This window comes from Osmia lignaria, chromosome 10 (assembly GCF_051020975.1).
Source record: "Osmia lignaria lignaria isolate PbOS001 chromosome 10, iyOsmLign1, whole genome shotgun sequence".
NCBI classification, from domain to species: domain Eukaryota; kingdom Metazoa; phylum Arthropoda; class Insecta; order Hymenoptera; family Megachilidae; genus Osmia; species Osmia lignaria.
Genome location: NC_135041.1, coordinates 13,676,439 through 13,702,224, shown reverse-complemented (window position 1 = coordinate 13,702,224; position 25,786 = coordinate 13,676,439). Strand labels below are relative to the sequence as shown.

General features: G+C 32.7%; 5 protein-coding genes across 8 annotated transcripts; 2 read left to right on the top strand and 3 right to left on the bottom strand.

The window, feature by feature from the left end:
* Positions 1 to 403: 403 nt before the first annotated feature.
* Cyp301a1 (Probable cytochrome P450 301a1, mitochondrial) lies at positions 404 to 3,683 on the top strand. Of its 2 annotated transcripts, XM_034340420.2 has the most exons (11): positions 404 to 543; positions 715 to 794; positions 1,031 to 1,412; positions 1,779 to 1,895; positions 2,076 to 2,152; positions 2,283 to 2,484; positions 2,572 to 2,734; positions 2,813 to 2,982; positions 3,071 to 3,149; positions 3,265 to 3,468; positions 3,544 to 3,683. In XM_034340420.2, the coding sequence occupies exons 1-11, from the start codon at positions 533 to 535 to the stop codon at positions 3,649 to 3,651; spliced, it is 1,593 nt and encodes a 530-aa protein (XP_034196311.2). In that variant the 5' UTR covers positions 404 to 532; the 3' UTR covers positions 3,652 to 3,683. The 2 variants fall into 2 exon arrangements, with proteins under 2 accessions (XP_034196311.2, XP_034196312.2); XM_034340421.2 differs by lacking the exon at positions 3,544 to 3,683 and having other exon boundaries at positions 3,287 to 3,392.
* Positions 3,684 to 3,738: 55 nt separating this feature from the next.
* Positions 3,739 to 9,754, bottom strand: LOC117611925 (putative cytochrome P450 301a1, mitochondrial). Of its 2 annotated transcripts, XM_034340422.2 has the most exons (12): positions 9,573 to 9,753; positions 9,432 to 9,485; positions 8,881 to 9,086; positions 8,191 to 8,437; positions 6,730 to 6,846; positions 6,529 to 6,605; positions 5,698 to 5,893; positions 5,455 to 5,614; positions 5,213 to 5,382; positions 5,004 to 5,082; positions 4,727 to 4,924; positions 3,739 to 3,872 (listed from the first exon to the last, which is right to left on the bottom strand). In XM_034340422.2, exons 3-12 carry the CDS (start codon positions 9,083 to 9,085, stop codon positions 3,765 to 3,767), a joined length of 1,557 nt encoding a protein of 518 aa, XP_034196313.1. In that variant the 5' UTR covers position 9,086; positions 9,432 to 9,485; positions 9,573 to 9,753; the 3' UTR covers positions 3,739 to 3,764. The 2 variants fall into 2 exon arrangements, with proteins under 2 accessions (XP_034196313.1, XP_034196314.1); XM_034340423.2 differs by lacking the exon at positions 9,432 to 9,485 and having other exon boundaries at positions 9,573 to 9,754.
* A 363-nt stretch (positions 9,755 to 10,117) lies between these two features.
* Positions 10,118 to 13,590, bottom strand: LOC117611609 (RNA-binding protein 28). The gene is made up of 11 exons (XM_034339619.2): positions 13,236 to 13,590; positions 12,996 to 13,141; positions 12,742 to 12,910; positions 12,374 to 12,654; positions 11,980 to 12,302; positions 11,560 to 11,893; positions 11,320 to 11,488; positions 11,030 to 11,247; positions 10,809 to 10,958; positions 10,368 to 10,736; positions 10,118 to 10,305 (listed from the first exon to the last, which is right to left on the bottom strand). Exons 1-11 carry the CDS (start codon positions 13,246 to 13,248, stop codon positions 10,189 to 10,191), a joined length of 2,289 nt encoding a protein of 762 aa, XP_034195510.2. The 5' UTR covers positions 13,249 to 13,590; the 3' UTR covers positions 10,118 to 10,188.
* Positions 13,591 to 14,925: 1,335 nt separating this feature from the next.
* Positions 14,926 to 24,193, top strand: Tmem131 (Transmembrane protein 131). 2 transcript variants are annotated; one of them, XM_034338948.2, is made up of 23 exons: positions 14,926 to 15,461; positions 16,000 to 16,064; positions 16,243 to 16,271; positions 16,758 to 16,841; positions 16,915 to 17,038; positions 17,145 to 17,258; positions 17,339 to 17,461; positions 17,531 to 17,694; positions 17,768 to 17,954; positions 18,014 to 18,122; positions 18,194 to 18,453; positions 18,533 to 18,949; positions 19,031 to 19,219; positions 19,281 to 19,509; positions 19,590 to 19,971; positions 20,056 to 20,271; positions 20,344 to 20,483; positions 20,658 to 21,910; positions 21,980 to 22,304; positions 22,377 to 22,804; positions 22,876 to 23,083; positions 23,147 to 23,328; positions 23,413 to 24,193. In XM_034338948.2, exons 1-23 carry the CDS (start codon positions 15,368 to 15,370, stop codon positions 23,500 to 23,502), a joined length of 5,412 nt encoding a protein of 1,803 aa, XP_034194839.1. In that variant the 5' UTR covers positions 14,926 to 15,367; the 3' UTR covers positions 23,503 to 24,193. The 2 variants fall into 2 exon arrangements, with proteins under 2 accessions (XP_034194839.1, XP_034194834.1); XM_034338943.2 differs by having other exon boundaries at positions 14,928 to 15,461; positions 22,374 to 22,804.
* Positions 24,194 to 24,325: 132 nt separating this feature from the next.
* On the bottom strand, positions 24,326 to 25,387 carry LOC117611450 (uncharacterized). The gene is made up of 2 exons (XM_034339408.2): positions 24,707 to 25,387; positions 24,326 to 24,612 (listed from the first exon to the last, which is right to left on the bottom strand). The coding sequence occupies exons 1-2, from the start codon at positions 25,385 to 25,387 to the stop codon at positions 24,529 to 24,531; spliced, it is 765 nt and encodes a 254-aa protein (XP_034195299.2). The 3' UTR covers positions 24,326 to 24,528.
* Between the last annotated feature and the right edge of the window lie 399 nt (positions 25,388 to 25,786).

Genomic DNA, 25,786 nt, shown 5'->3' with positions numbered 1-25,786 from the left:
TAATTTTGTAAAAATCATAGCATTAAGTTTCTTAAAAACAATTCTTGAAACTAACGAATACTCTATTTTGCCTTTTAGACTTTCCATCGGTTACCGCATACAAAAATACCATTCAATCTTCGACGAATTTCATACCGTGTCGACATATAAGAAACTTTCTTCGAATTAAACGTGAAAGTATATCTCGAACATCATGATAGATTTTCTTTCAGCCAAAGTACTTTCATACACTGAAGGTGACCCATGGAGGGAGATTTCGAAGTGGGGATTTCACCTCGATTACTTCGTGCAGTCTCGATTTACCAAGAGTCTCTTTGAAACAGTGCATCCGGGCTGTTTCTTTCTTCATTGTTCCATTCCCAAGACTCCACGCGATTGCGGGCAATAAAGAAGATAGCTGGTGATTGCTTAGAAACGTTAGAATTGTGATAGAATGCAGAGTCGATTTGGAAGTATTACCTGCGGTGACCACGTTTCTCGATAACGGGAAACCGAAAGGAAAAGCCCAGGGAAACGGACCGGAAAATTTTCAATGAATCCCAGGTAAGGACATCGTTAATTATAGAGAACCGTGGGTAAATTAGACCTGGCCGGAAACGTTCCACGCGAACTGGGGATTAATAAATTTTTAGTTTACATAAATCTAAGATACTTACAATTTTTAATTATGATCTTTCTTATTTATACTTTAATAATTTATTATACTCTCCGTAGAATGAATTGCCACCTACAATTCAACATGATACGTCGACTTTCGCAAAGTCAGGATATTCTTCGTCGATCTTTGTGTTCAGGTAATAAGAAACTTAAAAGAAATTATCATTTCCATTTCAATATTTCCTAAATTGTCAATCCTGCAAAAAAAAAAAGTATCGTTTTAAATAATATTCTACAATCGAAAGTCGCAAATATTTTTACACTATTCGACCTCCGCGCGACGGATCCACCTTGGTGCGTGAGTTACCCATTTACCTTCATTGTCAATTCCGAATGCATCCTACGTACGTTTTCTATTGTGTGTTACCTGCAGGTACAGTGACCTCCGCGACCAGAGATTGCACGGTTGATCACGATGCCGCGATCCAAGCGAGGCCCTACGAAGAGATCCCAGGACCGAGACCAATTCCGATTCTTGGAAATACGTGGCGTTTGTTTCCAGTTATCGGCCAGTACCAAATCTCCGACATGGCTAAAGTATCGCAGATATTTCATGACGAGTATGGGAAAATAGTCCGTTTGACTGGTTTGATTGGTAGACCAGATTTGTTGTTTGTCTATGATGCTGACGAGATAGAGAAAATCTACAGACAGGAAGGACCGACACCTTTCAGACCGTCGATGCCGTGTTTGGTTCATTATAAAAGCGTCGTAAGAAAGGATTTCTTTGGAGATTTGCCTGGCGTCGTTGGAGTGTACGTATATTATTATCTAAAAAAAGAATTAGAAATAAGTTATGATAATGTAAACGTTGAGTAATGATTAACAATATTAATTTTCTTACAAAACGTTTATAGCGCGCCATAGAATAAATAGCATCCGACGCATGCGGTGCGTCGTCGATCTTGAATATATTAACATTTAATATGTTAATATGGGATGTGTTAATATTAAATGTATATATGCGAATTATCAGTTCCGCCGGATCCTTCTTCCATAAATCCATTCAGTTAGTCCGGTTAAATTGGAAGGCTGTCGTCAGTCATTAATATTCTTGACCTTTATATCCAATTTTATATTCGCGATTAGGATGAGATAATAAAATATTTGCATTTGTTCAGACACGGTGAACCGTGGCGAGAATTTCGTACACGGATCCAAAAACCAGTTCTTCAGCCACAAACGGTAAGAAAGTATATAACGCCCATTGAAGTGGTCACGTCCGACTTTATAAAAAGGTAATTACAACTGTCCTTGGATATTGAAGTATTTTAGCCATCGCGTGGCATGTTGAACTTTAGACATATCTGAATTCAATGAAAATAACTTGGAGCTTTGAACTTAGAGCCATCTATATTTTTAGTCATCAAACAATTCAGTAGAGTGGAACACAATATAATTGTTCATTATTTTTTCAGAATGGAAGAAATCAAAGGAGAAGATGGAGAATTACCAGCAGATTTTGATAATGAAATACACAAGTGGGCTTTAGAATGTAAGTATAAATTATAATGTAATTTTAAATTTCTGAAATCCTCTTTTCTTCTCTTCCATTTCTCTTTTGCTCAAAAATATTTTGAACAACATTACCTGTAATTCATTTTTCTTAATGAATTCTTGTACAGGTATAGGTAGGGTAGCACTTGATGTGAGATTAGGATGCTTAGGAGGAAACTTGACTCCAGATTCAGAACCTCAGAAGATCATAGATGGGGCAAAATTTGCTTTAAGAAATGTAGCTGTGCTTGAATTAAAAGCTCCTTACTGGAGATACGTGCCAACTCCACTTTGGTCGAGATACGTACGCAATATGAATTATTTTGTTGAGTGAGTCGAGCTTCCAGACACTTTCTATCATTGTTATCAATATGATGGTAATGTGGTGATAATGATTAACAATATTGTGTTCTTCAGGGTGTGCATGAAATACATTGATGCAGCAGTGGAGAGGCTGAAAACGAAGAAATCAGTGAATGAAGCTGATCTGTCTTTAATAGAAAGAATCTTAGCCAAAGAAACTGACCCTAAAATGGCTTATATACTTGCATTAGATTTGATTTTGGTTGGAATAGATACGGTATATGAAAACAAATATTTTTCTTCAATTAGTTATTAGTAAAGGATAGCAGGTTACCTTACAACATTATGTTAATAGATTTCAATGGCTGTTTGTTCAATATTATATCAATTGGCAACCAGACCTGAAGAACAGGAGAAAGTTCATCAAGAATTAGTAGATATTCTTCCTGATCCATCTGTTCCCCTTACTAACAGCCATCTGGATAGAGCAGTATACACAAAAGCTTTTATCAGGGAAGTTTTCAGGTATATTAATTAATATATTTATATAAGCACTTAGTTAAAGTTATACATAATCTTAACTTGTTGCTAATATAATCTTCATTTGTTTCAGGGTGTATTCTACAGTAATTGGGAATGGAAGAACATTACAAAATGACACCACAATTTCTGGCTATAGAGTACCAAAGGGAGTAAGTAACTATTTTGTAACAGTGCATTATAAACTACTTATTTTATCTCTTTAAGATTTACTAGAGTGCATGCTTACAATAATAGTTATACATGCATACAATTTACTTATTAAAGGTACAAGTAGTGTTTCCTACAGTGATAACGGGAAACATGGAAGAATATGTAACAGATGCAAAAACATTTAAACCAGAGAGATGGTTTAAGCAATCTTCCAACGAGAAGCTACATCCTTTTGCATCGTTACCTTACGGTCATGGTGCGCGTATGTGTTTAGGTAGAAGATTCGCCGATTTAGAAATGCAAGTCTTGCTTGCTAAGGTATCCAACGAATGCCATTTTTAATACATAATAAAATGAATAAAATTTCACGTTTTCTATGTTGTTATTTTTCAGCTAATACGATCTTATAAATTGGAGTACCACCATGAGCCGCTAAATTACAAAGTTACATTTATGTACGCTCCTGATGGGGAGCTGAAATTCAAATTACTGCCAAGATAACACCAAATAAATAAGAAGTTTTCTGATAGTCGAAAATATTTCAAGAACCTTGTATTGATACTGACTGCGAGTTTACCCCTTTATTTTTTATATACAATCGTAGCAGATATTTATTATCTGTCGATGAATTTCAAGTTTAGAGGTCCTTTTGGCGTGTACATAGGATTGATGTAATATTCCAGTTTTTCGTGATGATATTCTATCTTATAGTATTGCAAAATCTGAAACAAATAACAATTATTGCAAAGAATTAATTGTCGCTCTTTTGATACATGTTAGAGAAATTGAAGAATTCTAGAATATTCTGTTCTTCTCGCAATAAAATTTCAGGTAGTTGAAGACAATCCGTACCTAGAATCCTTCAAATCACCAAGGTCCCAATTGTCAACGAATTTTATTACGAGTGTAATAAAATTCGAGGAATTATAGAACCGTGTTTAAACGACGCGACGCGACATTTCTTTTGAAATGGTACGCTTTTATTACCGCCTTTCTATTATTTCCAAGTAAAAAGCAATTGCTAGTGAAAGTAACTGCAATTTCTTCCTGCGTTTACTTTTAATTCCGCGTGAAAGTAAAACTTTTATAATTCAATATTTTTGATATACAAATAATATTCAGAAGGAAGAGTTGATAAAAAGAATTAAGTAAGAGTTAGGAGTGCGCACTGGAGTTCTCAGGTAACTGTATTACTCAGGTAGCTGTGAGGATCCTACGACATCAAGGTGACAGATTAATGACACCTTAAAGAGGTACACTGTTCCTTGTAATAAACAGTGAAAGACTAGCCAGGTGTGCACGAGGTTTATTGTTCGTGGGCATTTACTGTAACCGCTGACAAACTAACGGGGACCGTAGTTAAGATTGGGCTGTCGCAATAAAACTCTACAGAGTGTTATTATCAATTTTACGCGTTTCTCGAAAAGTGTCAAGATTACAGAAATTGTATAATACCGCTTTCCGGTTATTTAAATTTAAAGCTGACATTTCTTCTATTACATTGTCATTAAATCTACATAATTAAAATTAATTATGTAGTGAAAGGTACCACATCCTGTATCCGTGAATTATTTACCTTGCTAATAACGACGAGCATTTCGAGTTCAGCGAAACGTCGACCGAGACACATTCTTCTTCCATACCCAAAAGGAAGAGACGCGAAACTATGACGTACCCCATCGCTTTGCAACCATCTTTCTGGCAAGTATTCTTTGCTTCGTGGAAAATACTTATCAAGATTGCTTATTACGTAATGTTGGAAGACCACTTGCACCTAAAGGTACAAATATTACAATCACATACTGCTACAACAATATTCGTAAAATTATAAGAAAAATAAAGAATGTTCTTACTCCTTTAGGTACACGATATCCTCTGATTATTGTATCTTTGGTCATGCATCGGCCATTACCGATAACAACTGGATACATTCTAATAAAAAGTGCATATGCATTATTCTAAAACGAAGTTATGTTAACTGTACATCTAAACATTATAGTTTGAAGAATTTACTGCTTTTAAGATTAAGAGAATTTAAGGGATTAGAGATTTTCGCTTGAACCTCAGAGTTTCTTTGATGCAGGCCTTCAAGTACTTCAGTTGTTCCAAGTGCTTTCCTTCGATCAGTGTATCTTTACTTGGAAAAATGTTACATACTTCTTTGTAGGCAAGATCTTGCTTTTCCGGATGTAAAGCTAATTGATACAGAGTTGATGCTACCGCACTAGATGTCTATAAATGAAATGAACATTATTTATTCATAGAATTTAATATTGTAATATACTTCCTATTCGAAGCACTTACAGTATCAATCCCAACTAGAAATAAATCAAGAGAAAGTACAGTGGCTAATTTGGTATTATTTTCTGAAGCTAAAACTTTTTCCAACAGAGATGCTTCTTTGCCAGAATTTTTTCCTTCTTGTATTCTCGAAAGAGCGGCCGCCGTGTACTTTGACGTTATTCTAAAAAATTGTAATCATTTTAACAAAAGAAACTGATTATAGTTACATATTGGATCCTATTTTTATCAAGAATTTTATTTCACCTAACAATAGTATCCAAATCGTTCACATATTTTAACCACGTGGGTGTACTGAATAATTTCCAGAAAGGTATCTTCAGTTCCAATACTCCTACATTCTTAAAAAATGTAGTAACAGAATCTATTAATTGCTGCGTTTCGATATTAGCGTTGTCATCCAAGCAGCCCAGGCGAACGTCCAAGGCTACACTTGCTATGGCTGTGAAAAAAATGGTACAGATTTTCTTATCATAAAATCCTATCTACTGCACTCGTATGAAATGTGTGAATTAATAGAAATTTTTTTTAATCGTTGAAGGTCTTGCTTAATCATTCAAATGATTTATTTAATTTAGCAATATTTACTCCCAAGTTAATAAATAATAATGTGAAGGGTATTGCACATCTGTGTCAAAGCACTTTGGGGCACATTACAATCCAACTACTTGCGGTACCGTTATTTCCATCGTTCGTGGAACAGCAATTTAGAAAGAAATCGAATACCTTTCAGAGATCCGAATTTAGGACGGCTTTCGCTTACCAACGAGAGTGAAGAATTAGTGAATAGAATAAATAGTAGGTACTCAATTGAAGATATTTGCTCCGTCATCGTCTTAACCGTTTGAATCCAAGGGGTCATTGAAAAAACATTGTCCAAAAGTACCTGGGTCTGTTCGACATAAAATCTAAATAACGCGATCGCTGCTTGGAACCTTTTTTTCTGTTTTATAATTTTAGTTGAATACAAATTTGAAAACTGTATATTTAATGTACAAAAATATATAAGAAGGGTCTATTTTATGTTACGGAAGAAAACAGGTATTATATTAGGGAGTGTTACGTTTCTTCACTTACACTCGAGGGACCATTTATGGATCTCGTTGAGAAAATCATCAGGCACCTCGTCGTTCTTGTCTCGTATTTTTCTAATTCTAGAAGCCAACATAAACGCCTTAGTAACGTTACACAAATGGTATCGGAAAAAATAAGGACAGTGTAAACGGGTGAAAGGTAAGATACACGAGCGACGTTTGAAAGAGGATCATTTCACCATACCTTTTAAGGAACGCAGTACTCGCCTCCTCGATAGAGTTAACATACATTCTTGCAGTTTGTGGTTGCAGCATTACTTTTTGTACTTTACTCCGGAAATTGTACCAACTTTCACCATGTCTGTAATCATTTCTTTGATTTAGTATCTCAATTTTTCTTTAATCTACAAAATAATGGAAACACTTGCTATAAATACAAATATCTTATTACTTTGCCCACCTCCAGAATAATGAATGGGAAAGTGGTCACACTGGTTTTGATTCATTTCTTATTAGGAGACTGCCGTTTCTTCTTGGCAATCATTAATAACCAGATACAGTAACAGTGCATTAGTAAACTTAATGCGCTGCGAACAGGTATCTTTAACGATTCTGATCTTGACATTCACGAGTACATTTCTCAAGTTACATTAAATGGAAAATTGTGATGTAAAAGATAAAATATGAAATATCTGATAGCTTCTTCGCTGTTATAAATTATTGATCAACCAGCATCTCACAAACGGAAGTTGAAATCATTGTATCAAAATCAAACTGTGACGATAATTAGCATTTTGGTCATGCGGGTATTAGGAAAGTATGTCATCCGACTGCAATTGCAGGCCAAGTTGTCATGCAGGAAGTGATGCCATAAGGTGCACCCATATCTGATTATGCAAGGTTTACTTTCTAAACAGTAACACGATGCGACACGCGTAGGGAAATATTTCACCCTTATTTAAGCAAAATTCTTCACGAAATTTATTCCTCATCCGCTCCTTGTGACAAGAATAATTTCTGGAACCGAGTTATACATTTTATTATTCATGCTACGTATAGATCGAATTGCATACAATTAATTTAAAAGAGCCTCTTAACTTCTTAACGCGCTCTTTTCAAATAATAAATCATTGATTGTTGATCAAGGTATTGTTGATAAAATGTTAGACGTTAAAGAGCATGCGTAAAGGAAAAGTAGTGTAATTCTAACGCATTCAGAAGTACATCTTCAACCTGCATGGCAAATATTTGCGATACACGTGGTTTGTTAAATGGAAGGTTAAGCAACAACGTTAGAAGGTTTGTAATTCAAATATTTGACCATTATAACGTGTAATGAAGCCTGCAAACATTATGAAGCTGTGGATGACTCATGTGTGAAAGCAAACATGTCACATGCTTCACTCGTTTCAGGCATTAAGTATTATGCGTTAGATTACAAAAGGAACATGCTGTAGCAATTACAATGAAAGCTTATACTTTCGCGAGATGACAGCAACGAGGTGCAATTTCATTTTATGTTAGTGTTCCCTTTTCCTTTCTCTCAGCTGAATCGTCTGAAATAGTAAATAAATGATGTACAATTTTACGATTGAATTAAAAAGAACTATATCCCTCATGAAACGTAATTTATAAGTTCTAGTTTTTTCTTTCTTTAATCGCTTATAAAGTTGCTCCCCTTCATCAATATTCATGCAAAACTTACACGGCTATTACGCCAGCGTGTTCATTGAAGAATTCTTTCCTAAGGACATGCTTGTAATAATTTAATGAAGGCATAGAAGGCCTGTATGGCATTCTTTCTTCTTGCCTAAAGATACGCTCGATTTCATTTGCGTCGTAAATGAAAACCATATCCGGTCTGCCTAGTAAACCCTCGATTTTCACAATATCTCCATACTCATTGTGCAATTTTTTCGATACTTGATCCACTGCATGAATTTTGTAGTCACCTGGAATAAATTAGTCTTGTAATTTTGGTACGTAGGTGTAACGTTTAGAATATTCAAATAGTTTCCAAGATATTATGGTCTTTTAACGAATTAGCCAATCGAATTTTTGCACTGCCCCTAATGTATGGCAATCCGACGTGTTTGAAAGTAAGCGCACAGCATTCAGGCTACAAAATTGCAAATTGAATATCCATAAAATATCTTTAAATACTACTTTCCCAGTTATTTCTGAAAAAAGTGATTGCACAATTTATTTAAATATACTATGATCGCGCAATATTCTTTCTATAAAATATTCTTGAGACTCCCTTTACTTTCTTTCTTCTAATCCTCAAAAGTTACGGATTTTAGAGGTCATTATAAATTCTTAACACTGTATAGAATAGATTTATTACGTCGAATTGTGTGACGGAAATAATAAAATTACAGTCGATCAAAAATACCTATGAAAGGTATAAATCGCCACGTGTTGCCAAAGAATGGAATGGGTCTTGGTCCAGGAATTGCAGAGTAAGGACGACATTGAGACCAATCTTGTCCTTCCACTTCGGTTGCCAAAGTTTCTAATGTTCTAATAATGTTACTTGATTGCTTAATGATATGCCTCCGTAATCCGATAAATTCGTAATTCAAGATGTTCATTTTCATCCTGTAATATAAAAAAATGGCTTATTGTGAATGTAAAACCTTGGATTATGTATTACTTTTATAACAATTTCAGTAATTATCTCGAAAACATGTGAATGTACGTAAGCGATATTTAGTTATTTTTATTCGAACGAAAGAAAAACAGGTCAGGATTATTTCATTTAATAGCGGTCGTCTGGCATTTCAGTGGAAACTATAATTTACTGCTCTTACTCTGAAGGTTCTGTGAAAAGTCAAGTATAATTGCCGGAAACTTTCTAGTTTGTATTTTCTTTTTATTGAAAATTAGAGTTAGATAATATTTAAGTTCATTGTGCAGATCAAAGCTAACTTCTTTAAAACTTACCAAAGTATAGTAAAATTCTCTTAAAATTCAGTGTTATATGAATATAGTCTGTTGCTGTATTAAAATAATAATTTGAACATAACACAAAGAAATCACAGTCACTTATACCAACAAGCTAACAAATTGGTTTAGATAAATTACCTATTTTAGTTATCATTTCGTTTTACTTAATTAATCGTACTGACTTTGTATACACCGTGCACGACGAACAACTTTTGAATGAGAAGAACAAGAGTACAAGATATCCTTTTATTCTTCAAGAGTTCCCGCCAACTATTATACGTTTTTAACGTCAACTCAGACTGATTATTTGAGGGGGGAGACTGTTCCAAGGAGGGGAATAGTCGTCGAATTTGATTAAACTCGTTCTTTAACATAATTTTTCGTTATTTTGATACACGTTGCATAAATTCCTTTGCATTCCAGATTCACTTTTTCCTTAAAATGCAAAACACTTAGTATAATCGGCTAAAATAAAGGAAAAAAAGGCTAGCTCTAAATGTCGAATTCAATCTTTCACTTAAATCCCTTCCACTGTGCGCTTTTATTGCCTACTTCATACCAATAATTCTTATTGGTGAACTATCTACTCGTTGCTTAGAATGTAAGACTGACGGTTCTTTCAAATATTTTATAAGGTTAACATCATAATAAAGACACAAAACTTGTTAATACAATATTTTTATTAAATAGTTTCATTATGTTATACATTATATTAAAATTCATTCGTTTTTACACCATTCAAAATGATTTGACATTATGATTCATACCACTTTGACTTTCTCAGCTCTATTGATTTCAATGTATTCTTGTATTTATGCACAAGTTTATCCAAGTTCACATCATCTGCGTGTACCTTTGTTCCCTGTTTAGGCTGCAAAGACAAATATGATTAAAATCGTATTAATATACTAATATCCACAAATGAATACTTACTTTAATTTCATTTCTATTCGCAATATTTGCTCTTCTTTTTATGTCTAACTTCTTAGAAGATTTCTTCATCTTCTTTTCTTTCTTTAGAGTTTGATTATGTAAAATTGCTTGATTTTTTATATTAAATTTCGATCGTAACTTATTTTCACCAGGTTTTCCAATCATTCCAACATACGATTTTTTGTCAGATTTATCTACATTTCCAACTTTTAATTTTTTTATTGTAACTTCCGCATCTGCTTTTTCCCCTTTTCTTTTATTATTATTATTTTCCGAACAAAGGGGATTATTCTCTCGGCTCTTTTGAAGTCTCTTCTGTTTAGCATTTACCAAGACTCGATTTTCAATTGAGAAAGATACTATTGGTCTCTGAATAAATAAAAGTATATGTAGAAACATGAATTTATTTAATTGTACCTTGATTTATAATATATTACGTACTCGTTTTGGGGTAAATATATTTGGGTTGTTATTTATATTTCTTAAAGTTTCAAGTGCATCTTCGTGTCTTGTAAACGCAACAAATCCATATTCCTTCGACTTTCCTACACCTTTCATATCTACATTTTTAAGATCTCGCATAATTCGTACCTTTATAAAATTAATTTAAATTATTTTTCAGGAAAAATTGTACCATTAGTGATATTAAAATTTAAATATACCTCTTTAATTGTTGCGTTCGGAGGACTATGTTGTTCAACTATTTTTCTGAGCTTATCATCATTTAATGTAGCTGGTAAATTATGAATAACTAAACGTACTCTGGATACAAACATATTCAAATTCCGCAATATCTGTGATTTCCATTGTTCTATTTGTAATCGTTTTGCCATATCTGCGGCAGAAACTCCGACAGAAGAGGGACTTCCGGCTAATACAACTAAAAAGTAAATATTTATACAATGAGTAATCCTTAGAAAAGTTTAATTATTAACTTTTTCTTTAATGTTACCTCCTTCTTTCACAAGATATAAGTTTCTAGAATCCTTTTGTCGTTGATGCTTCGAATTTGCTTTATTTTCGATTTCATTTTTATCTAATGCTCTTTGTGCTTCAATTATTTGATCTTCCATTTGTAATTCAGTTCCTGCGGATAGACACTTTTCAGCATCTTCAACATTCTGAAATTGAACTTGAATTAAAAATAGTTCTAAAGTTTGCTATCAAATATTAAATACCCGTAAAAATTTACCTTAAATTTAACAAATGCTGTACCCTTTGAATACTCGGTAAGCGGATCTATACATACAAGGGCATAATAAATTGGTCCAAACTGTTCCATGTATTTTTTCAATTCTTCATTCTTTATAGAAAATGGTACGTTTTTGAGGAATACAGTTTTTCCTTCAGAAACATCATGAGATTCATAACGTGGACGTTTTATTTCTTCCTTCTCATTTACTTTATCTTTTTCATCAACTTCAGACAATTCTTGATCTAAAGCCTCATTTTCACATTCTGATTTAACTTCTGCTTCTACTAAATCATCGCTATCTGAGTCATGTGCATCTGTTATTTCATCTTCACTACAGTCATACAAAATTAATATATGAGTACATGTATTAATTCTGAATTAATAAATAAGTTAACAATAACTGAAATATGTACTTACCTACATAATCCATCACCAGTTGTAACAGCCAGATCTGTATCTTCAGCATCACTGTCTTTTTCTATTTTTACTTCCACCGCACCGTTTGTTTCATTTTCAGAATTTTTACAAAATTTGTTTTTAGGTACAGCCCAATCAACTACAATAGGCCTATCAAGAAGTGGTTGCAAATTGGCATAATGTATAGCTTTAGCTGCACTTTGTACATGATTAAATTGTAAAAATGCACAACCCACATGTTTACCATCCTCTTTTTTCAAAATTTGTACTTCTTCAATTGTTCCGTATTGAGAGAAATGATCTTTTAAATTTTCTTCAGTTACCTAAAGATATAAAATAAATAAAGCTTTTAAATCATAAAAAAAATTCATTGATAAGCATAAATGTATCTTACCTGGAATGATAAATTTCTTACTATAATTCTTGCCCTTTTCTTTCGATTTTTTTCTTTCAACAACTTTCTCCTTTCTTTTCTTATTTGAGTTAATTTTTCCTTTTTATCAAAATCGTCACTTTTATCAAAATCTTGATTTTCATTATCATTGTTTAATGCATTATCTTTGGTTATGTTGTTGTCATCTACCTTACCATTATCTAGGTTCACTATAGATTCATTTTTTAGCTTTTCAGAATATTTAGATTTTGGAATGGCCCAACTACTACTTATTATCCTACCTAAAAATAGATTTTTAGTATTTTATTACCATCAAATAATTATTATTAATCTTCATTATGTTTAAAACTACGAAACTAATGAATTACCAAGGAATTCCTTTTTATTTGTATTAAATATTGCTTTTGATGCCTGTTCTAATTGTTTAAATTGAATAAAACAACATCCAACTGGTATACCATCTGCACGTTTTGGAAAGTTTATATCTGATATTTGACCAAATGGTTCATATAATTTTTGTACATCTTCTATAGTTGCCTAGTACCATAAATCAATAAAGATAAGTATATTAATGCAAACAGAGTACTTTGAATTAGATAATAATAAAAAGAAATAGACCAACCTTAAATGGTACATTACGCACAATAATTCTAGGTATTTTATCTTCCTCTCCATTATTATTTGTAATTTCTGTACCTCTCTTAGACTTTTGAAATCTTATCTTTTTCCTATAGATCCATGAAAGCTTCTTTTTGTCACCCCTTTTACCTGTTTTATTTGCAATAAATATTAAGTAACACATCTGCAGGGCAGTTTCATATCAAATTTAATGATGGTAAAAGGACACAGATATGTTACATACCAGTATTTCGCATGTTGTAATCTTAATATCGATAACCAACAAAATATAATGACTACTAATGTTTACAATATTTATATATGTTAAACAGAAATTAAATATGACAAATTATCATACTATATTTTATATACATTTGTTTACTTTTAAGGTTATGGCCAGGTATAGCAGTGACTATATACCGCAGTTCACCACAGTCCATAACTGCGAAAAGACCAGTTTTCGTTCTTCGCGCATCTCCAGTACGCATCTTCGCCCTGATTGGCGATACTCCCAAACGAAGTGGAAAGCGATTAGCAGAGAGCTCGCTGCGTTCCCCCACCATCTTCCAACCTGCGCGTCGCAGTTATGGACTATATTAATATATTATATAACAATATATTATAAATAATATACTTATCGCCACTGACTAGTTCCAGTAAAGGTAAGTAAAGGTAAGTAAAGTCTCGAGAAAAATAATTTTAAATTTAAATTTCTACAAAGTTTAGTTCCCTTTTTTGCCAGCAGAGGGCGCTGATTCGATGTCGAAAATTTAGTTCACATTTTTGCCACCAGAGGGCCAAAATACCAGCCTGGTTTAGTTCCTTTTTCTGCCACCAGATGGCGCTGATTCTACATCGAAAATTTAGTTCACATTTTTGCCACCAGAGGGACAAAATCTCGACATGGTTTGGTTCCTTTTTCGGACACCAGATGGCGCTGATTCGACATCGAAAATTTAGTTCGCATTTTTGCCGCCAGAGGGCCAAAATTCCAGCATGGTTTAGTTCCTTTTTCGGCCACCAGATGGCGCTGATTCGACATCGAAAATTTAGTTCGCATTTTTGCCGCCAGGGGGCCAAAATTTCGGCATGGTTTAGTTCCTTTTTCGACCACCAGATGGCGCTGATTCGACATCGAAAATTTAGTTCGCATTTTTGCCGCTAGGGGGTCTGCAATTTATTATCAGGGATGCATAGATGTAAAGAATTCAGGTATGTACCGTATAGAAAGATGTAAGAGATGCATATAAAGTTAGAAAGAAATTTTAGGAAGGGAAAGTAAGGAAATTTTTTTTTTTACGTGGTGGAAATCTTCGAAATGACACCCATCACACCCTAGATGGAGGGGCGATGAGTAGTGCGGGATTTTTACCCATTAAAACCACCACGGTGACCTTCACTGACGTTGCAGAGAGGCTCCAACGTCGGAGCCTCCCACGTCTTAAGGGAGGAGGTCTAATGTCTAATGGCAGTCTAATGGCAGCCTCGACCTGGCGAGGCCGCCAAATCCTTGCTAGGAGAGGCCTGGGCCGCCCTTCTTGTCCTCCTCGACTTTACCAACTGCTGGATGATCGATCGATAAGCAGTGAAGCGAAATGTCACAGCTGATCGGGTATCGATCTAGTACAAAACTAGTACGAGACCGAAACATTATTAAAATAATTGTAAAACAAACGTGTATTCACTTCATGCACCCTCTCAAATAAATCATTTAAAAAAAGCAGCTGAGTTATTATTTAATTTACCCTATTTCCTTTCGGAGTTATTTAGCAAATTGCGCTCGTCAAGGAACAATTTCAAGATGTCCAGTCTTGTTGGATCTGTAGTCACTGGTATGGTAACCGTGTATGTACATATGCATGTACTATGTATGTACAATGACCAGTGAGCAGATGGCGCTTACATTCTTATTCGGTATATAATAGAACATTCGAATAGACTAGTAAAATTGGAAATTTTCCTATAGTAAAATAGTAAAAACAATAGTCATATATCGCTTCAATCAAAAAAGCAACTTTACTTTTTAAGTCTGCAATGATAATCGTTCAGAAAATTGAACTAAGTGGAAAAGTAACAATTTCATTATATTCCAGAGAAGGGAACTATTTCTAGAGAAAAAATTAAATATGCAATTAGTGGATAGATAAAGGAGTTTTAAATATCAACAGTATATTGACATAATAATAAAAGATACAAGAACTACATATAATCTATCCTCGTCAGATTGGTTGCACGAAATTCACTTGTGGAAGGGTTTCAAATCGGACGGAAGTGGAATCGATACTTCAGAATTCGATAGTGGCAAAAGTATGGCCGAAAGCGGATTTTCATTTCTGCTAAAGACAAAACAGCAAACAACACAGTGAGACTATTATTATGACTGAGTTAAAAGTACTTTATTACCTCCTCTTGTTAACATTTTTCGAGCTGACGTCACAAATTCGACCGTCCTTACACGGGCACAATAATGGTAAGCATATATTTACACTATTTTAATTACCTTCATTTACCCACAATAATATACATTTTAAAAAAGTACACTTCTATTTAACCCACATTATTAACATTATTTTTATGTAATGTTTTCTTCATTTTATTCAAAGGTCGTGTAATCCTTATTTTTAAAGAAAAACAAAAGTTTGTATTTGTATGCTTGAAAAAATATACATTATATTAACCCATCATTTTTGTATTGCATTTATTCAGATGAAATAAATTTATATTTTAAATGAAAGTTTCATACAATGTTTTTTTTCTATCTTCTGTGTTGTATTGTGTTATATTGTACTTAAATAAATAAAATTTTGAGATATCACTATAAGTTTAAAATAATTTTCAACATATTCATCATAATTTTATCATATTAATAGTACATTGATATTTATAAAGATCTTTGTTAATGTACAAGTGAAATATAGTGATCATGTTGTTTATGACTAACGACAGTAACAAATAATTGCTAACAGTGATATTTGTAATAGTAATTAATATCATTAAATTTATTACAGCCTTTGTACAGGATGACAATGATGTTCAATACCTTTTGGACAATATACCAATGTCTATGCATAAGGTTGGTGCATTATTACTTCTGGAAGAATATTTTAATAATAATAAATATCAGGGGTATATTGTTGTTAATATAATTTTACTTCTTGATAGATGAAATGACGTTAATATGTTTTAGAAAAGCTTGAAGCATAAATTATTTGTATCAGTATCATATAATTTATTATGTTTCTATTTTCTAGGATTTTGCTAATACAGTACATGGGGCTGGGTAAGCATAATACTCATTAAAATAATGGTGAGTGGAAGTAGGAAAGGTTTTTATTATAAATTTTCTTCTTTACTTTTAAAATATTTATATATTATATTGTAGTCTTCTACTGATGATTTGATTATATGTAGCATAAATATATAATATCTATTTAGAACAAAGATACTAATTCAATAACTGATTATTTTAATATAATGATACAAAAACTATGTAGGTATAGATGTGGTAAATATAAATTTTTTAGTGTAATATATTATAGAGTATAATATATATAAAGGATTTAATGTTTTAACAAGTATTTTAACCATTTAATCATTTCATCATTGTACAATATTTAAACAACTATCAAATTCTAAACACTGCTTACTAACTGTGATTACTTCAAACTAATTTTTCTTGTACCTTTCCTATTTTCAATTTCCACTATTAGAAGTACATCTGACAATTATAAACGAATGTACTAAACTTCTAAAATTATTTTTCAAGGGATACAACATCAGATGAAGATAAAATACAAGATTCATTATCTTATGTTCATTTCAAACCACATGTTTTGGATTTCAAGGAGAGGTAACTATGTTATGATAATTAATTTTTTGATTCTAAGCGAATCTATGTACAATGAGAATCTTGTTTTGCTTAGACAACTTGGTATACCCCACCAAGAAACTGTGATCTTGTTTAATAGAGATCATAACAAAACAATCCATCTTTTATCAATTTCTGGAAATACACGTCATTTCCATGCATCATTCTTTCGAAATAAAGTAAGTTTTTCATGATAACTTGTTATACATATATATAAAAAGAAAGACAATACATTTCTAGATACAGTATCATGAATGTTAAGTTATCACAGTTTGATTTCTATAGGTGATTCCACCATTGGGGAACACAACATTTGATGTTATTTTTCTCGGTCGTGACGAAGGAGATATCGATACACATCTTTTTATACATACTGCAGATGGAACTGTGAAGTACCAAGTAACAAACTTATTATATTTATAATTCTGAATTTTCGATATATTTTTCTATATTAAAAGTACAGCTGTGTTTTTTAATAGGTAAAGGGAATAAGCGTCAGTAGTCCATATCGACTCAGACCTGTAGTGGGTGTTAAATTACCTTTAAATGCAACATTTACTCCACTTATATATATGCACAATCCACATGCAGAAGCTTTACAAGTATGTAATGGGAGTATTAATTTTCTATTATCTACGTGTATTATCTATATCTTCCTTGGATTTTAACAGGTTTTAGAAGTATATAGTAGCGGTGGAGAGTTTCAATTGGAATTGCCATCAGGAGAGGCTGAAGGTTCACGTGAATTATGGGAAATCCCACCATATCAAACCAAGCCTATCATAAGATTACATTTTAATGCTTACACAGAAAAAAATCATACTGCATACATTAGGTTTGTACCTTCGTGGCGTTTTATTTAACAATAAAAATAAATTCGGTTTTATAAACGTCTCTTCACATTACAGACTTAAAGTAAATAATACATCAGAGGTACTTGTTGTAACAGTCGAAGTTGAAGTGAAAAATGGGGCTGGTCTTCATTGGGGTGGAAGCTCTGGTGTAATTAATTTAGGCATGGGAGGTTCATTACAACCTCCCATTCAGTATCCCATTGCTTTAAAGAACTCGGCAAAAAAACCGATTAAAATTATGGTGGGTGGTTGAAATATATTATCCTCTGTTAATAGAATACTTATTGTATATTTTTACAGAATATTATTAGCACTCCTGTTTCTAAAGCATTGAAACTTCATTTTGAACAAGCGGTAATTCCAGGGGATACGGATATACCGATAGCCATCGGAGCATTAATTTATGACTGTATGTGGTTAAACTCTATATTTTTTCTGATATATTTTTATATTATTCAACAATATATACCTGTTATTTAGGGAAGACTGGTTTAGAACTACAACATTTTAAAGGGAAATTAGTGATAAAAGCGATAGGTCCCGGTGGATCTAGTCAAAAACTAACAATACCATGGATAGCACAAGTTCTACAGGGTGGATTAGAAGTAAACGCATCAATTACACATTATTGTTCTCTCCAATCTAATCAAGCACGAAATTTTAGCGTTGTCAATAAATTTAAATTGCCGTTAGCTATCACAAATGTCACAATGTCGTCGCATGTAAAATCACTTTTTACGGTACGTGGATTTGCTGCTAATATCCTTAAGAGAATACTCGATATCTTGTAAAAGAACAAAGTGATATTAAATTTTACAGATAAAAAATTTTATCCCGAGAGTAATAAAGCCAGAACAAAAGGTCAATATATTTTCTTTACAACTCGCAAAAGATAGGAAAACTGATAACGTAAAAATGGAATCGTCAATTTTAATACATTCGAATGTTTCCGTAACCGAAGTTCCATTATTGAGTTACGATGGAAAAGTAAGAAAAATTGTTCCTGAAGAAAGAGAAAGTGACGAGGGCACAATGAACTTTGGTACTGTAGGAAGCGGAACTGAAAACGAAGCTATCTTTGCATTGGAAAATCAAAATCCAATTAATATAGATTTGCATGGATGGGGAGTTAATATGCCCGGTGCGGTGCTAGAACTTATGGGTTGCCAAAGAGGTCCAGCTGATTTTTTAGATAAAGAGCTTCGTAATATAACTGTATGCAGTCATACAGGCAATGTAAGTATGTAATATTTCGCATAAATCGCATATTGTAAAATAAAATTTAAAAAAAAAAATATATATATATATTAATTTCAGCAATACATAAAACCTGGCTATTTAGCTATTTTTAAAATTAAAGTAAAAACTCCAATGGTTGAAGAAGCCACGATCGTAGGTGATGTATTTGTTAGAACAACTTACGAAAGATTTACTTTACCGGTTTATATGCGAGTTGCACATGGAAGGATATCTTTAAAGAAACTTATTTTTACGGATTGTTTTCCCGTAAGTAATTACATCAATGATAAGAAAGATAATATTTATTGATATAACAATTAATGTGCAGGGGTCAATTTGCGTGCAACAACTAAAAGTATATTCGACATTTGTAAGACCCATGCAGGTAACTCAAATTGCGCCTGTCAACAAAGATAATAGAATAAAATATATTCCTTTAGAAGAAGCATCAATGCCTGTTATAACAAAAGGTGAAAATTATATTGGGTCAATAAGAATTGAGCCATCAATGGCTTGTAAGCATTATTGTTACTTAGGCCTGTCACTGGACAGTAATGGTAAATTCTTAATTACTATTACTTATTAATCTTGTGTTTTATGTATATTGTTAAATAAATATTTTTTTGTTATATTACAGCTGGCAGGCAATGGTTGAACACTTTAGCTCTTCCTTCGCATACAAGAGATTCTGATTTAAATTTATTAAATACAAGATACACACGTTTTCTTAATTCAACAGGCGGTCGTTCTTGGGACAATATTACGATGCGTCTAGATACAACTGAAGTTCGGGGGCACAAATTTTATTTAAATATAAAACCACATTGGCCCAGTTTATTGACTGGTTTTGGTAATAACAAAAACAAAGTTGCTCTAATGTTTCCATTAACACAAGTTGGAAATACATCGTATAGTACGATTAAAGTATACAATCCAAGTACCAGTCCTTTAATAATACAGTTAGTTATGGATTGGAATTATCCACAAGGAGCAAGACTTTATCATTCATTACCTGCCAAGTACGTACATTTTTCACAAATTAACAAATATTATTTGGAATAACGATGCATATATAAATAATGTTCATATAATGTTATGGGCAGGTTCAAATTCACGTGCGTGGAATGTGGATCAACAATTGCGGAGGAATTTAAATTAGAAGAAAGTAGTGTAGACCGAGAAAAATTTGAAAAAGAATGGGATGTCACGGTAATACCACAGTCGATTCCTTTATATTTAAAACCTTTGGAATCGAGAACAATTCGAGTATCATACACTCCTTTCTCACCATCTTTATCATCCGCACTTTTGTATATAAGGTAAATTTTGTGCGTGCGAAAAGTTTCAATTAAGATATATTGCTTCTAAATTTTTTGTTTCAATTTTTCTAGAAACAATATGACTATTTTGGAAGTATTGCGTGTGATAGGTCAAGGAACGAATGCACAATTTAGATTTGGGAATCGAAAACCAGGTTCTACTACACCATTATTATTTGAACTTGCGGATAAACATCTCAAAGATTGTGAACGTATGTACGTTTCTTCACTTTCGTCCTATCGTTTAAATAAACTGGAGAGATTATTGAAAATGCTTCATTTAAAATGATCAAATAATATCAATGAGTTATATACTAATAAGAATGAGTATAACAAAACAAAATTATAGCACATTTTCATTTTTCTTTTTTCTTTTTTAATAACAGGAGAACAACTTAAACGAAATCCAGTTCCAAATCTGACGGTGAAAAGATCTTTCATGGCAAGAAATACAGGAGAGTTGCCCATAGAGGTGTACGATTTTTATATTAATGGATTACGGTGCGAGGGTTATGGTTTCAAAGTGTTAAACTGTATGTCGTTTAAATTGAACCCAAACGCGACGAAGAAAGTTGAAATAGCATTCACGCCAGACTTTACTTTGTCACGTGTCGAAAGAAAACTTTTAATATCAACCAGTTTAGGTTCTGATAGTGACATCGAAAACGGTATGGTAATACTTAATTTACTCGCAACACTTCCTCCACATTCTTTGGAAGCTTGTACAGCTGCGCTTACAAGACCGTCTTGGGAATATGTTGTGCACTGGGCAGCCATAAGTCTTTCATCCATACTGTTAATATGTATTCTCGCTATTTCGTTTCTCGAAGCAGATCGGATATTAAGAGGAGCCATAGCTAGCTTCTCAAGAGAAAGTCCAGTTCAACCTCCTTTAGACTTAAGATTATTATCGCACATGCCTGTACATTCAACGCAAGAATCGACTTCCGTAAAGGAGAAATTAATAAATGACGATAAGCAAAAGATAATGAAGAAAGAAGAGACTTATCCAGATTGGGCACTGATGAACGTTAAAAAATTTAAAGATAAAGATAATGTACAAAAAGGACTAAAAATTCCTGATTGGTCTGCAGATGAAGAACGCAGATTTAAGTTAGATACCGAGACGAAGAATTTACTGTCGTTTAAACGATACGAGGAATCGACCTTAGATAATAGTAATATTATAAGCAATATTACGCTTGGTGCCAAGAAGAAGAATAATAAAAAACAAAACAATGTACAAGAGATTCAGACGGATAACTGTGTAGGGGAAAACGTATTTCCAGATATTCAGGGAACTCAGGAGAAGAAGTATACTGTAAATGCATTCGCAAAAACAAGCCCGGTTACGAATAGAAAAGGGAAATCTAATCAAGGAGGAATCGTTAAAGAGGAAACAAAATTGGTTGATCATGAAGTTCAGGTTGACACGACAGGACTTTTGAATAATACACGGGCTAGTAAATTAGATAATAAAAGGAAACAAACAACAGTTACAAGTAGCAATAACAATCACGTATCCTTTAAAAAATTTGAATCGAATAGTAGTCAAAGAAATAACATTCATCTTTCCGAAGAAGAAACGTCGTCTACGACAACAGAAAGTTCTGTTCAAGATGATCCACCACCGTGTAAGGTAAGAATAATGATAATTATTTATTTAAGTATTTTAAATGAATATATCTTAACAGAATTTAAGTTACAGAATTTTGATCAATCATGTGGGAAATCAGAGAAGTTACAAAGAAAACCTGTAAATAAGAAGACCAAGCCTCAATCGATTGCTCCTGTGCCATGCGTAGATTATAGAGATAATTATGAAGGTGATTGCGATGATGATGAGTACGATAAAGACAGACATAATAATCCAAACAGATGGAAAACAAATACAAGATCTACCATAAAACATCATATTCACACATCTCGCACTGTTGAGTCATCGTTTAAGATACCTAGGCAAAATAAAAATCCTCCTAGAAAAGATAAAGGATCTCAGAAACGTCGAGGCATTGATAAAGGACATATAAAAAGTATATCATCTTATCATTTATATTCATCTCTGAATTTGAATATTAAATTTTTATTTAATTTTCTTACAGCAGCATCGTTAAACGGAAATACTAGCCAAAGGGAAGATCCGACTCGGACACTAGGAACAGTTTCTACTCCGTTACCACCACCGCCAGCATGCTGGGGTGAAAATAGGGCTAGATTTAGTGATGTTGTGGCACGGAATCAAGAAAGTATTTCGCCATTCTCAGGCTTGAACAAATTACATAAAACCCAAACAAATACGCATAATTTATCAATGGTCTTTAATAACGACACCAAAGACGTAGATTATATGAAACAGCAATCGGGTCAAGAATTGATACAAAATACGAAGGAATATACGATGATACCGAAATCTCCGCCTCTCTGTATTCAATCTGTCGAAAAAGAAAAACCGCTCGGTCAGGATTCTTTGAAGATACAGAATAACACACAGCACTCGAATAGTTATTTCATAAATGCTTTTACGGAATCACCGGTAACTAAACCTTTACACATACGAAAATGTAATTCATTTCCATGTATCTTAATGTAAATGATACTTTCCAGTTTGAACGAGAATTGGTACCGTACGATGATCTTCCAGAAACAGATGAACCACTGATGGAATTAGAAAGTCCTGAGGAAGATACAAGGTGTCAGTTATGGGAAGATAATAATTCCATGCTTAAATTGTTATCTGATAACACAAGTGGATTTCAGTTGGAATCGTCAAAACCGCCGGAAAAACCTTTGATACTGACGGATACGTTAAAAGGTATTATCATTTTCTATAAAATGTTGTATAATAAAAAAATGTATAATAAATTGAACATTTCAGACAATTGGGCATCAGTAGAAACAAATTGGGAACCTTTGTATACCAGAACAGCAGTAGGTGAAGAACGAAGCGGTGTTTGGGGTGTAAATACAGGAGGGGTATGGGCTGCAGGTCCATGGGGTGCAGCCACTCCTCCCATGATTTCCCAGTTACCATCATTACCAACAGAATCAGATACACAAGTAATTTTAAATTGTGCAAACAAATATGAAAATTTTTTCTTTTCTAAGAATTAATGTTTTATATATTTTAATTATTTATTTCAGGAAAGATCGGGTTTCGATCCATTTCGTTCACTCAGTACAATATGGACACCGTCATCTTCAGAATGTTGGAAGAAGAAGCACGAAGATTAATCTCGTTCCCAAAAATTTTCGATATTTGTCTTGTGATATCTAGACCTGATTGAGAATTTCCTTTTCTTCAATGAAAAGTAATGATATATTTATTAGTCACACTTTTGTGATCGATAGTGCTTAAAAACAACTAGCTGGTTTTTATTATTATTGATGTTTCGCGTATTGTGATATGTTGTTAAATAGTACCTCGCATAATAATATCGCGTAAGTTCGGACAAAATTTGTTTGTACTCGTTAAATATTTATGTTATCATTTGTTGGCCTATGTTTATGTTACGGCTGAAATTTCTGCTATTGAAAAAAATCACATTTTTTGTTTAAATAATATCGAGTCTAGATGACCAACCAAAGTCGTATACCTGAATTTGAAATAAGATTTCACAACCAAAAAGCAAAGGAACCCATGTTAATGCGTGAATACAAAAACTCCTACTTTATAAGTTTTTGTTCCTTGGTTCTGTATCATCATCATTTTTTTGTACTTTTTACACGTACATGAAAAATGATTACAATACTCAAAGGATGTTGGTCTTGATGTTACACAAAAGATAACAATTAAGTTATTTGGAACGAGTGAGAACTGTGATTTTTATAGTCTTGACTTGTAGAAATTTCTTCGGTAAGTTTTCAAAACATTTTACAAAGTTGTGATGTATACAAAACAAAATAAAAATGTGTACCTACTCTTCAAGACTGGTAATTGCTGTGTTTTAATTTCTTACTTTTATAAATAATCTTTATACATAATAATATATAAGGTATTTAATTGCTTGTATAAATTTAAATAATTATTAAAATTTAGATAACTGGTAGATGCTCATATTATTATAAAAAGAATATTGTATATTTATTTGTCTTTATGTACTAGACATTTTACAAAACTTCATATTTACGAAAAGTTACATATTCATATGTAAATCACAACCACAAGGTTTGTACTACAAGTTCTTGATTTAAAAAGCAAAAAATTACCAAATACTTTCATTTTGATTAGTGTAAAACATAAAAATTGTTTGTTATATTTTATAAAATTGTCTGTCTGTAACCGGGTTTTGTCATGGTATTCGTAACACACGATTTAGCCTGTTGTATCCTTTGAAGCAGTAACTGAAAATATTTTAATAATATAAATTATGACAACTATATGTATAATCAGATGTTTCCATTATGATCTCTGCTATATTTAAATATTTATACATACTATATTTTCATTCTCTATTTTTCTCTGTAATTTCCTTCTATTTATTGCAGAGCTGCTTACTCGTGGTTGTTGTATATTTTCATGAAATACTTTGTCTTTTGGTCTTTGTTGAGCCATTATCCTTTTTAAAAGTAGTTGATTTTCCCATTCAATCTTCCGCAGTTCGTCATCTGTAAAACTCATGTTTTTTCTTTTACTTTTTGCTTGTTTAAGTGCTATAGAACCATCTTCACATATTGAATTTTTACAAGTTAAATTTATATCATTGTTCTGTGTTACATTTTCAGATTGTTTATCTTTGTCTTCGTTATCATCCTTATCACATTTGCTATCATTAATTTGGGACGAAAAATGTGAATCATTTAAAGATCTTGGACTGACATTGGTACCCTCAGATTCATCACAAGATTCATCAGAACAAAACGATTCATTACTATACATGGAATCCTCATCTACAGCTTCTGTTATATCTGTAATTTGTTGAACATCTTTACAAGTTTCTGATTCATGTTCAGAAGCATGTTCTTCATCCGTGTCCTCTTCATCCACTTCATGAATACTAGGTACACGAGTAAAACTATCTTTTATTTCAGAAAACGTTTTTTCAACAACATTATCCATGAATGTCAGTGTGTACTGACACTCGCAATTAATCTCATGATTTTGTAAACATGACATCATGAAGACAAAGAGTTATTATAATTTTTTAAAAGGTTCAATAGTCTGGGAGTTAAGAAGGTCAAGCAATAAATGAATTCTGGTAACCATGTCAACAAAGTATCAACACTGAAATACGAATGAATTTTGTTACTGACATGAGACTTGTATTATATGTATGTAATACTATATATCAAGGTGTATTCACAACTGTACATACATACAATTTCATATATTTAACAGAAGACATAAGTGGCTAAATTTCTGAAAACTTGTCAAATTCGATTTGGCTGCGCAAACAGTTTCATTTCACATAAAAACAGTTTGAGGGAAAGATTATTTAAGACAACTCGAAAATTAAGACAGAATGATAAATTATTCAGTTATTTATAAATTATGATCCTAAAATATATTAGGAGAGGT

What these genes read in the sequence shown, in the direction of transcription:
- Cyp301a1 (XM_034340420.2), top strand. An exon ending in TCGTCGATCTTTGTGTTCAG is followed by an intron (nt 795 to 1,030) that starts GTAATAAGAAAC and finishes TGTTACCTGCAG; the next exon opens with GTACAGTGACCTCCGCGACC. An exon ending in AATATGAATTATTTTGTTGA is followed by an intron (nt 2,485 to 2,571) that starts GTGAGTCGAGCT and finishes TGTGTTCTTCAG; the next exon opens with GGTGTGCATGAAATACATTG.
- LOC117611925 (XM_034340423.2), bottom strand. Translation starts at nt 9,085, where the DNA reads ATGAAAATGAACATCTTGAATTACGAATTTATCGGATTACGGAGGCAT. An exon ending in CACGCTGGCGTAATAGCCGT is followed by an intron (nt 6,847 to 8,190) that starts GTAAGTTTTGCA and finishes AAATGATTACAG; the next exon opens with ACATGGTGAAAGTTGGTACA. An exon ending in GATATCGTGTACCTAAAGGA is followed by an intron (nt 4,925 to 5,003) that starts GTAAGAACATTC and finishes TTGTACCTTTAG; the next exon opens with GTGCAAGTGGTCTTCCAACA.
- LOC117611609 (XM_034339619.2), bottom strand. An exon ending in ACTGGTGATGGATTATGTAG is followed by an intron (nt 11,894 to 11,979) that starts GTAAGTACATAT and finishes GTATGACTGTAG; the next exon opens with TGAAGATGAAATAACAGATG. An exon ending in CGAATAGAAATGAAATTAAA is followed by an intron (nt 10,306 to 10,367) that starts GTAAGTATTCAT and finishes TTGTCTTTGCAG; the next exon opens with CCTAAACAGGGAACAAAGGT.
- Tmem131 (XM_034338943.2), top strand. Translation starts at nt 15,368, where the DNA reads ATGACTGAGTTAAAAGTACTTTATTACCTCCTCTTGTTAACATTTTTC. An exon ending in TCCGCACTTTTGTATATAAG is followed by an intron (nt 20,272 to 20,343) that starts GTAAATTTTGTG and finishes CAATTTTTCTAG; the next exon opens with AAACAATATGACTATTTTGG. An exon ending in ACATCTCAAAGATTGTGAAC is followed by an intron (nt 20,484 to 20,657) that starts GTATGTACGTTT and finishes TTTTAATAACAG; the next exon opens with GAGAACAACTTAAACGAAAT.
- LOC117611450 (XM_034339408.2), bottom strand. Translation starts at nt 25,387, where the DNA reads ATGATGTCATGTTTACAAAATCATGAGATTAATTGCGAGTGTCAGTAC. An exon ending in AAATAGAGAATGAAAATATA is followed by an intron (nt 24,613 to 24,706) that starts GTATGTATAAAT and finishes AAATATTTTCAG; the next exon opens with TTACTGCTTCAAAGGATACA.